This window comes from Strongylocentrotus purpuratus, unplaced genomic scaffold (assembly GCF_000002235.5).
Source record: "Strongylocentrotus purpuratus isolate Spur 01 unplaced genomic scaffold, Spur_5.0 spur5_scaffold_14, whole genome shotgun sequence".
NCBI lineage: Eukaryota > Metazoa > Echinodermata > Echinoidea > Camarodonta > Strongylocentrotidae > Strongylocentrotus > Strongylocentrotus purpuratus.
In genome coordinates, this window is record NW_022145599.1 from 23,503,983 (window position 1) to 23,516,398 (window position 12,416).

Sequence of the window (12,416 nt, forward strand, 5' to 3'; positions counted from 1 at the left end):
AGCACCAAGCCGAAACCAAAACACCCCAAGAGGAATTAGTGCATAACTTAAAGAAGGTTTTTAAAGTATGCAAATATGTTCGTCAAATTTCTGTTGCAAAGATCCTTAAAGTTCCGATTTCGGAAATAAAATGGGCTATAATTGTAACTGAACCTGTTCAAGACTGGAAGAAACTTTACATTATTCCTTCAAAATGTTGCCTTTCTACGAAACTACGTTATTTTCAGTTCAGAAGTTTACACTGAATACTATGTGTCAACAAATATCTTCACATGATGGGCATAGCTAATTCTAATTTATGTATATTTTGCTTATCCTCTGTTGAAAGTATTTCACACTTGTTTTTGGGAATGCCTTGTTACGCATCAATTCATTCAAAGCTTCCAAAGCTCTATTCTAAACAATGAAGTGCTTTTGATTAAAAAATCCTTTTTGTTTGGTTTTCCAGATGGTACGCAATCTATCTTTAATTTTGTCATTTTATATGCAAAACACTATTCTCTGCGAAATACAAAAGGGAACGGCTATCTTTGAATTCTTTTAGTTCCCTTGAAACACTTACGAAGCTTACAATGATGTTGTCGGGTAGTCGTCAAAGACTTACATCATGCTTTGGTTTAGATTTAATCCTCTATAATCATCACATTGAAAGAGTTATTGGTGTTATGCTTGATGGGTATTGTCACGGAAAGACAACATTGACTGTATAGCACAAAGGTCTCACAACGAGACCATCTGCAAACATGTATTACCAAGTGAGATTTGGAAAGAGTTATGTTGTTCCCTCATTATGCCATTCTTAGAAAAGGATTGTGGTAAAAACCGTTTTTCGCCCTAAAGGGGCTTTAATTCACACCGGGCCTTGCGTAGAGTTGCGTAGAGTTGCGTATCGACTACGCCGATCGTACGCAACCCTACGCAACTGTACGCGGAGGGACGCGAATGGGTACGCGAGATGAACGCAAAAAATTAAACATGTATATTTTTTTTCGCGTACCTTCGGCGTAGACTTTACTACGCAACTGTACGCCAAGCCTACGCAACTGTACGCCAAGCCTACGCAACTGTACGCCGAGCCTACGCAAATGTACGCCAAGCCTACGCAAAATTACGCTACCCTACGCCAGTCCGACGAAGTATTAAAAACGTATAGTATAAAGATTTTTGTTGATATATATATGGATGTAAACTTGGCAGGTATTGATCATTGATCATTCTTGCTTGTAATTCTGTTTGTACTACTACAAGGTATTTCAGACTGACATGTTTTGTTTTGTTATGGTTTATTCAATTTGTGATAATTGACATCTCAGGCTGTTGATATAATAAACAGAGATAAGATTCATAAGCTGATGCCTCATGCGAAAATTTTATTATGTTTTGTGGAAATCTGTATGTATTTGTGTCGGTTTGTTTGCTTGTTTGTACGTTTGTGGTCCTGTTTGTATGTTTGTAATATAATTTTGTTTAATTGAAATGAGCAAAGAAATAATTTTGTCTCACTCTGTTAGTGAGACCGAGTGAGTGTGTATGTCCGAAGTATTTCTTTAAATCTAATAAATGACTAACATTTATATCCTTACATTGTCACACACAAATACGCTACGGACCAAGGACAACAGATATCGTCTTCAAACTTTCAGGAAACTGTTATGGAATGATATTTTACAAATGAGTTAAAAAAAAAAAAAAAAGGGATATGGTCAACAAATATCAGACTTCTGTCCACATATTCACAAATCAAAATAAGCGCTCTCTTTTGTTGGCGTTTTGAGGTATCAATTCACATCACGTGACCTTGCAATGTTCATCAAAAGAAAGTTCATGTATTACCCTTTTGAATGATACATAGTACAATAATGTAGTACATCAACAAAAATGTCTGCATTTTTTGGAAAATAAAATCTTGAACAAATTAACATTACTGCAAAATAACCTCAGCAGTTGCTAATACCTACTAAAAAAACTGAAAATTTAACGGTTAAAAACGTGTACCAAATGCCACTTTTTACTATATGGCAGGTTTATAAATGTTATTTTCTGCACTTACTATTTTACGCAAATAGGCGTTTCAGCCCTATTTCACGCATGCAAAGGAGACCCACTGCCCCTTGGATGCCACAGTTTGTCAGAATGTTATTATTATACTAAGATCAAGTTATGTTCACATGTAATAACATGTACAATTCTTTGTACACTGCACAGTTCATTTATACAATAAATTGAACTGTCTTTGTAACATATTTTTTTATTATATGTTTATAAAGCGCCAATCGCTATACTCGCGGCGCCTACGAAGAAAAAGAAAGAAATACAAGTTATACAAACATCAGAAGGTCACTGATCAGTACATTTAAAGGTAAAGAAATCAAATGGAATTTGGGTCACTGCAAAAGTTCAAATAAATTTGAACTTGTCGAGGCTGTGCCAAAGGTTTGAATTAAAATATTTTTGCAATGGATAATTATGTACATAAATAATTTACTGGACAATAACAAAACAATACAAAACGATCCAAATTTAAATGGGATATTTATATTGACGAAATGTGTAAGAAAATAAGTAAAGTAATAAGGTTCATAGTCGCCTATCAGGCAGAGTAGCCTATAACTGAATCAAATTTAAAAAAGTGAGCACTTAAACAAAAATCAATTTTCTACTGACGAGTTGCACCATCATCTTCAGAATATTTTCATTTCAGTACATGCCGAGGATGGACTGATCACAAAACACAAAAACTAAGGCACTTTTGAGGGTTCACCCGGCGGTCTAAACTCTAAATAGACTGAAGAAGAGGAACAAAAATGTACCAGGTATGAAACAAATTACTTGATTCAAACGTAGATGGGGCTCGACTACTGCCAAAGAAAGCTATATCAGGCCATCAGGCCAGGCCAGGCGAACTGCCGAGCTTTACGGGCTTAACGTTTGCCTGTTATACCGGCGCGCCGCGATCGCGACGGCATATAGCTAGACGTTGTTTATATCATTTGTATGTACGTTTCCTTGAATAGAAAAGAGAGAAATTGGAGCTGGCTGATGCTATCACTCAAATGACGTTACACAATTTACAAGTAATAAAGGATGGTGCAGACGTATCAGTCACCCGTGAGGGTGTACCAATACCCCTTCGAATTGGTCATGAGAGTAAGTAATTCATTATCTTTTTCTTAATTCTCAGGCAAAAGTAAACTAGACTAGTGTAGTAGGCCTACAGGCCTACCGAGTACCGGTAGTCACTTGGTTTTCAACATGTATTAATCCCACCGATAATCTTCCTTCAAATTGTTGAGACAGTTCGCGTCACAGAGACGCCATCGATCGGACTAACACGTTACTAGCCTAGAATCTACATTTCTTATACTTTTATAGACCGAAAATTTCTGTCTCTTTCGTTATTTAGCCTACCCATGAAGCATGAAGAAGCTAACAAACGAAAGAGACAGAAATTTCTGTCTACAATTCTAGTTTCTACATGCAGCAGAATTTCCTGTGTTGCTTGAAATTATTGGGAAACACTGCGGTCTTGTCTGTCCTTGCCGATTTTTACCAAGGGCTATACCAGATGCCTGGTATGGTAGGGGCGCTGGTCCGAGAATAAGGATCGTCCGCATTTACACAGACGTTTAATCTTATTAATCTTCTTATTCGATCCTCTCGTTGGCGATGCGAAAAATTGATTCCTCAAAGATTTTCTTGATGCATTTTATATTGACTTTGTACCCGTTATGAGCGATAAATCCTCGGGAAGATGGACAACCCATAACATAAGAGTAGATGGTGAACTGGGGGTATTTTATTAACGTAAATTTGTTATTCGCAAAGCCTTCGCAGCGCGCCAGCAATGAAAACAAAAGTCAGTGAAAATGCGCACAATCCTTATTTTTTAGGAAGCAATTTGTCCGTGTTTATGTGGATAGCCTTGTTTATGCTGACGATCCTCATTCTTGGATCATCTCCTCTATTCTACTGGTCTCTGTTTAGCCTTATTTAGTCCAGCATCTTACTCTTATCTATCTAGGTCCATAAACGCTATCGCAATCTCTCCCTTACCCTTCCTGCTGCAAGCCGTGGATGCCGTGATCCTCGAATCTGCATGCATCGACTCATGATCAAGTATATATGGCCAGCCTTAATTTTGGCACTTGTTCACAGCTGCGATCATTTGGACCTGTGACTCCGGCGTGGAGATACTCTACTATAACACACCAAAAATCTTCCACAATTGTTCAAATAATGGTCATGATTTAAAAGTGGTTACCTTTCTTACATGTACCTGTTTTGTGTCAATTTTCATATCTTTTTTGAGGTATTTTTCCTAAAAACGAATACATTAGTATCCGGCCCCCCCCCAACTCTGTGCTATTTAGGACACGCGTACGCATGTTCCCTCTCATTGAAAGCACCCGACTAAAGTCTGGTGTGTAAAGTCGTTACGAGCCGATTTTTTGTGTATTACGAGCTGGACTTTGGTGCATGAAAAGTACCCCTTTACCAGGGATTTTTGGAATATGAATGCGGTCCCTCCGTTCCCGAAGTGGGGGGGGGGGGGGGGGGGGGGGGGGCGGGGGGGGGGGGGGGGGGGGAGGGGGGCCCGGATTAGAATACACTTTCTCACAGGTTTCATTGAAAACCGCGACACAATACTAGTGAATACCGTCAGTAGGCCGGGGTGTGAGTGCGCGTGCGTGAAGTTAGTGACCTTAATGATCATCACCAATTCATAATGTGAATTACTTGCATGAATTTAATGAGGATCTGAGATTACAGTCGCTAACTTCACGCATGCGTGTTCATGTACACACACACCAGCCTACTGGCATGCACTTGTATTGTGCAACGGAAAGACACAATAGGAAATGATAATTATTTAGCAAGATTTCTTTCAATCATCATAAACGCTGATGATCTTTGCAGTTTCATTATTATTGGTCATCTTTATATCCCTCTTGAGGATCAGGACCAGGATCAGAACAGATACAGAGTATTGACAAATCCATCTGTAATTAGAATATTTAAAGAAATACTATCACGAACGTCGAATCCTCGACCAATGCACCCTTCTCTACAAGATCCATCGCCGTCTTGTCTCCATACAATGTACCTGCACCAACTATTGTCATCCCTGCTACATACTTTGGAAGACACGACCACAACCTGAAGTATGTAATTCCAGTTGCAACTATTGACTCCTTCAAGTTCTTGTACTACCCAAGAGTAATAAGGATCTGGAATCATCTGCCTGGCTTAGCAGTCAATGCAACAGGAATAACCAACTTCAAGGAGGCTGCTAGCTGCTCTACCCTCCATCAGAATGATGCAGCCCCCTGTTGGATCCCACATCATATAATTATAAGCTTACTAGCTTGGTTTTTACTCGCACTGGACTTATGTAAATATCAACAGTAGACACTGCAATACAAATTTTAAAAATCATTGATTTTTCTCACATTCCAGTGTTTCGTCTGAAGTTGCTAAGGAACTGTACTGGCAAACACAATATATGCCTGCTCTTTAAGCATTGGTCAATGATTCCTGTTTTTGGTCATGTGGCACACCACTCACTAATTTTACTGACGCTACTTCAAACTTAGTATAGAGCAATCTGCTGCTCACAATGTTCCTATGTGTACATGTACATGCCCCACAATGCATCACCAACTTATGACTTGCGTGATGATTATTAGGTACAGGAACTTGAAATCGCTCTATGTACGCCTTCACCAAAATATGGCACAATACCCAATAGCCAAAATGTTTCCACCAAACTTCCATGCCACCTCTGCATGTAGATGTACATGTAGTCCCATAAATTCCTGCATGCAGTGCATATGACTTTAAAGGGATCCGGTAACTTTGTCTCAGATTCTGAAACAAAATTCTGGATTTAGCTCATGATGCAATGATAATTATAAACCTTTAGGTCAGTCAGGAACCCCATGACTTTTACAAGCCGATCACCTGTCTGATTATCAAGATATTTATGATTGGAATTACAAATTTGAAAACCGTTCGCCTGACGGTTTTCATAACACTACAGTCTATTGGGGAAAACGAGTATGGTAAAACCGGTCACTCAAAGATTTTTACTTTATTGAGGCACTTCTTGATCATTTTGAAGCGCAATTTTTTTAGGACTTCAATATTACACCATATCACAGACACTGATAACACGTAGGGCCGTGTATCTCAGATTTAACATTGTTAAACGATCTCTTTAAGCAAAAGTTTAATCTATTTTCTATTTTTGTATAATTTTGATAATTCCAAAACCTTCTTGAATCTTGATAACAACATCACTACTTATTTGCTACAAAATCAACCTTTACCCATTGTTCCTAGAGAGTTTCTTTCACAAAGCAATTGCATTTGTGCCCAGAACACAGCTTATACTGTAGAGAAACCTGTCCATAGACCCACACAGAGGAGACAAGAAAAAACAGTGTTTATAGTACCGTAGATGGTATTTATGAAGGTTCCAGTAGGGCATGTTTTAGACTTCAGTGACAAACACAATTGAAGGGAAACAGAAAATGTGGTCATTACAGACAGGTTGTTGCTAAAGCAGGTGTCACTGTATTTGAGAAAGTGACATGTACATGTACATGTACATGCATGAGATTGAATTAAAGCAGTTATAAATGGAGACCGATTGGACTGGAGACTGTGATTAATCACTCTCTGATCACTACTACTTTGCACCCTGGAGTGACGTCATGCAGTGCAGGAAATAAGGAGGAACATGCTAATTTAAGGGTTGGTTGTTCTGTCGTCATGGCAATGGACATAAATAATACACTTACAGAATACCAATCAAAGAGGATCAAATTTAAGATGGAGAGAGAGAGATACATACATACAATGTACATGTATTTGCTGAGTAATGTAAAGGAATGTTTTTAACTTTGGCAGCCTTCTGAACTTATTTTGTTAGTACAGTGTAGTTGGATATTGTAAAGGGAACAGGCAGTGAAATAAGTGGGGGGGGGGGGGGGGGGGAGGGGGCAGAGCCTTCAAATGAGTGAGTTGGCTTTTTACAAGGTTTGACTAAAAATGATACTGCACTCAGGGATATAACTAAGACACCAAATACATGTACATGTATTCTCATGGATTTAAAAAAAAAAAAAATTTAATATGAAATGTATGCTTGAGTATATTGCTCCAATCCAGCTTGCCTGTAAGTAATTTGTATAGAAAAAATATATGTGTTTATAAGACGCACTTTGGGGAGTCGGGGGTGATCTTATACACAGGTTCAGGGTATTTTAAGTCCTCAAAATGCTACTTTTTAGTGGTTTTCGAAAATCTCTGTGTCTCAACTTGAATTACATAATGCGAATAAAAGGATCTACTATTTGAAGTCCAACTACGTTCCTAATTTGAAGGGAAGAGATTTTTTTCTCTTTTTTTTTCAGTCTCATAGCATTTTGCCGGCCAAAGCTCTCCCGTGCCTTCAGCTCACTCACCCGTATCAGGGAATATCAACTCACCACTCGAAATCTAGCCTCTCCAAATTTCTGTTTGGACTCAGACCAAAATTTCTCTGTAATCTTTAGTTTTAAAAACAACATTGTTACTATTATTTGTGACAAGTTCACAAGCACTTCAACTGCACCTCGTAATAAATTAAAGTCCTTCCTTGCATGGCTTGGGTTTCTGAACGTACCTTACAGAACGCTGAAATAAGATGCTATCTGATCTGGCTTGCTGCATTAGGTGTTGGGAAAAAAAGCAAAACAAAAAACAAAAACAAATTATTTGTTGTTATTGTTGATCTTGGTCTTAAAAATAGGATGCGTCTTATACACAAAGCTTTACGGTATTTCAAGATGAGTGGAATGTCAAGATGGTTCAAGAGATGCATGTGAATTTAACGCTTGTTCAATGGTTGTATAGTCTGCCCTGGACTGGAGTGCCACATCCCATGCTGTAATGTAATACAATTTCCCCTTTTGTAGGAATGCTACACTCAACTTATCAAGCTCAACTCTTATTCGGTTGTAGAGGCCACCTCCTGTACTTATTTCATTTGAAGAAGCACATGTAAATTGTAAGCAATCCTTCATAAAGTCTTGCTCACACATTGCGGGTATAACCATGACATGTACATGAACATGATATGTCTGTATGTGAACATTTTTTTTTTAAACAGTACTGCTCTTCACAATTTTGTATCTTATAACACATACAGGTACATGTACAATGAGTGATTTCAAGTTGGGTGTTTAGGGCTGGTGTTTGTGTTTAATTAACACTATCACAAGCCTTAACACCGAAATGGAAATCAGCTGGTGTTAAAGCTTTGACCTCTGAATATCGTCAACTTCCGGTAGCTAGTGTTAACGATTTTGCAAAATTGTCGTCTGCTGAACCGACCTGTGTGGCTGGTGTTAATACTTTACGTACGAATGTCCTATTCACTAACACTAGCCCCTAGGGATTAAGCAAATGTTCATTTCCAGTTCGGTGTTAGTGTTATACCCGCACAACAGTCAACGCACGAACGACGCTATTTATTGTCTGACAATCAAATACAAATATGTGAAATGGGTCCTTTACTATGTGATTCATATATTCTTATGTGTAAAATGAGTTGTTTTATAAGACCAGAGAAATAAGTGTAAATTATTCTGTGCAGCTTTTCATGATATCTTTAGATTTTATGTACTATTTTGAAATCATCGTCGTGAAATCAAGTCTGTGTGGCGATCGCGATGACGTCACAGTGGTGTTAAGCCATCGATGTTTATATCGGTATCGGGCTCTTAGTTTCATCAGCAAATTTTTAGCTCGATTTAAGAGCTCTTGACTGCTCTTAACACTAACACTAACACCCAACTTGAAATCACTCAATGTACATGGTGTACATTATGAATATGCATATTAAAGCTGCATGACCTTTGTGTGCTCAACTTCTTCTATTAATCCCACTTACCATTCATTTCGTAAACAAAAATGATCATCGCAGGACGTTTTCATCTTTGTGTATTTTGATGATACAAAGACATTGGGAATGGGGTTACTTCTTGAGTTTATCAAGGAGTTGCTCATCGTCATCAAGGAGCTGCTCGTCCTCATCACGCATGGTCTTTATTAATTGAACGTGATCTTGAGTCAAGGATGTGAGATTCATTTGTGGATGACTCTGCTTTGATAAGATCAAGGAGATATAATAGACGGATGAAAAGGTCAAGAAGACACCCTTACCCCAGCTTTCCTATGTCTACATGTATGTACACAAACAATTTATAGTACCGGCTAGTGTACATTATGCATATTATCTGTCACATATCCATTGGGCATTCATGTGTACATGTATGCATTGCCAACTGGTCTATACTACATATACATGTACATGTATACCCCACTGCTTTATCATTTGCCAAATGTTCTTTTCCTGATAATACTGTACATGTACATGATGGTTAATATGGGGGGGGGGGGGGGGGGGACTGAATTTTAGGCTCTATTTCCCTTGATTATTATACTTGGGCAATACAGTTTTCTAACATCTTTCTCAAATCCGTTTAATGTCATCTCAGTTGTACTGTATTATAATTCTTATGCGCTTTAATGTTACTACTGTATTCCCCAGCTGCAATAGGCAACCTAAATGTCTCTTTCAGCAAATTTGCATCTTAATCAAGTTCAGAAAGTAAACAAAAGTAAAGAAATCTGTGTTAAAGGATCATCGATATCTGATCATGTTGGTCACATACATGTTGGTCACATACATGTTGCATTACATTAGGGTGTGAAGGTTTTGCATCAACGATATTAGCTGACTGTAGATGGCAGTGCCTAATCTGCTCACAATTACCCTGGATTATTCACAGCCATAAAATCCATGTAATAATTAATAAAAAACATTGTTTATGTGACAGTGTGGACACTACTGGAAAAATCCATATGAAACTGTTGATGTATAATTCTGTTTTGTTTGTGTACCAGACTACCGGTAAGTTGTGCACATGCGCCACTTGTCGCTGACCTGCATGCGTTAGCACAGAAGCGAGGAGAGTAGCCTCACCAAAAACTGGAATGATTCACGGGTGTTTTGAGAGCGAGTTTTTATACTACAAAAACCAGAGAAATTTCTGCCGGCGTTAACAACAAAAAATCACTCCAGAGGTGTGTTTATGGGTAGTTGCACCCATTGCTTTGCAACTTCCAATGAATCACTGGAATGTAAAAAAAACAACGACAGTTTTGCTTGCACTGTAAATAGAGCTACATGTATTGACAACAATATCTGAACTAATGCTGTGAATGGCACTTACGTAAGGGCTGGTTTATTAATGATAAATTTCCAAATCACTGCTCTCTTGCTTGTAAATGCATAAAATGCATTGAAATATTTGTTGGTGAGACCTTGACAATTTATGCTGATGAGCTTCTCTCAACAATTGTAGCAGTACTACAGTAGTTGGAATTGCTCGGTCACTAATTGAGAGATTTATCTGAGAGCCAATAAATTTACTCCAATGATGTGATGGTGGTTAAGAAGAAGAATCTCTTATGCTTGATTGACAGAACCCCAATGATTTTATTGATTTTATTGTTAAAACGTGACCACTCTAATCATTATGGTCATTGTTACATTATAGTTTATTGTTCTTTGTGAGTTCTGACCAGCCCATATCTCTTGACAATTAGACATAAGACCCATTTACATTGTAAAAATAACCAATTTGAAAATTCATCAGATTTTGAACTAACATTTACACAACTGGAAAAACCCATGAAAAGACCGTTTCAGGTTGTGGGTATGAGTTGTGCACATGCGCCACTTGTCACTAACGAGGAGAGTTACAGTATGTGACCCAAAAATGAAATAATTTGAGAGCCAGCATTTACCATGCAAAAACCTGTGGAGTTTTGGCAGGCATTTAAAAGAACCTGCACACCAGGGGTAGGTTTTTCCATTCAGGTTTTTATGTTATGTTTATGGGTAGAACTGTGCCTAGCAACTTTCGACAGAACTCCAGAATATGAGAAAAATTGATGACTTTTGCTTGTAATGTAAAATGCTCCGATATTGCGCTTGTTTAGGGGCAGTGGAGCGTATTCCAAAAGGGAAAGGGGGTCTACAAGGGACCCTTCGTTCAAAGGAAATGGGGCACTTATCAGAGGTTGTAAGAGGCACCTATCAGAAAGAAAAAGGGGCACTTATTTGAAGTAAAAGGGGGCACTTTTGGGGTACTTGAAAAAGTAGAGGGGCACTGTGCCCCCTGTCACTCAGGAGGTACGCCTGTTTAAAAAAAAAAATGTAAATGAATGGCAACTACGCGCACAAAGGACTTGATACATACATATATACAGTTCACTTTACATCCTAACAAATATGCCATGGTTTTGCCGCGTCATAAGGCCTTAGTCTTATTAGACATGTATAAAGATGTACCATGCCATGAATCAATGAATGGTGTTCATGTGTGCAATGATTGCTTTGTCATTCAACACATCCTGTTTTCCTCTCATGTACATGTATCTAGAATCAGCCCCATCTAATGCATCATACATGTATGTATGTCACCTCCTGTTTCACCAATACAGAAATTCAATTCATCTCATTGCAGCCACTGCCAGCTCATTAACTTCATGTTTACATGTATACTGTACATGTACATGTACATAATTATACAAATCCAATCCAAGCAAATTACATATGCTTGGAGTGTCCTTTAAAAAAACGTTTGAATTTTGGGAAAGGTGATCAATAATTTTTGAGCTTTCTTCTTTTCAATTCAGTTTAGGAGAACGTCATATGATATATAGAAGAATTGTGTCCTGAAAATTATAGCTTCAACAGATGCACTCATTTTCAAAATTTGAGAAATGAAAATTTGGGCTATAAAACAACCAGACCAAATGTGTGTAATTCTATACCCATTATTTGTTGGTGTGTGCACAAGATTTTAGAAAAGGTCTTTCATTTTAATCATCAAGCAGAGAAAAACAATGTGAAATTGTACAACTCTTTGAATATACTTGCATACTGCTTGCACACTAGAAAAATAATGTAAGTTGCATGTTCATGTGATAAAGTGCTTGCTGTTCTAAATTATGAATGAGAATAGATAGGCATCATCATGTCATGATTGTGGAGGTAAATAAACACGCCACCCAGTACAATGGATTTAATGCATAAATCTTTGTTGAGTGCCATGTTACAAATGTTATCATTCACCTGTTATGAATAATTCTATTTTATAGTCTGAGTGTGAATTGCATACATTAATTGTTGCTAGGTAGGACAAACATTATGGCTTGTTCTACCTACATGTAACAACATGTAATGTACATATACATGTATGCAATTTACATTCTGACTATTGAAAGACAATTATTTGTAAAAGGTGAATGAAATACTTTGTAACATGGCACTAATGACATAACAAAAATGGCCTATC

The 12,416-nt window shown here is 37.8% G+C and overlaps 1 protein-coding gene across 2 annotated transcripts in view; it reads left to right on the top strand.

Annotated features, from left to right (window-relative positions):
* The first annotated feature begins 2,901 nt into the window (after positions 1–2,901).
* The window catches only part of LOC578511 (SEC14-like protein 1), a 54,075-nt gene continuing 44,560 nt past the window's right edge, over positions 2,902–12,416 (top strand). The window contains exon 1 of one of the 2 annotated variants that reach the window (XM_030984509.1): positions 2,902–3,147. In XM_030984509.1, the coding sequence (XP_030840369.1) occupies positions 3,085–3,147 (63 nt within the window). In that variant the 5' untranslated portion in view covers positions 2,902–3,084. The remainder of the gene's footprint in view (positions 3,148–12,416) is intronic. The other variant, XM_778675.5, reaches the window with a different exon arrangement.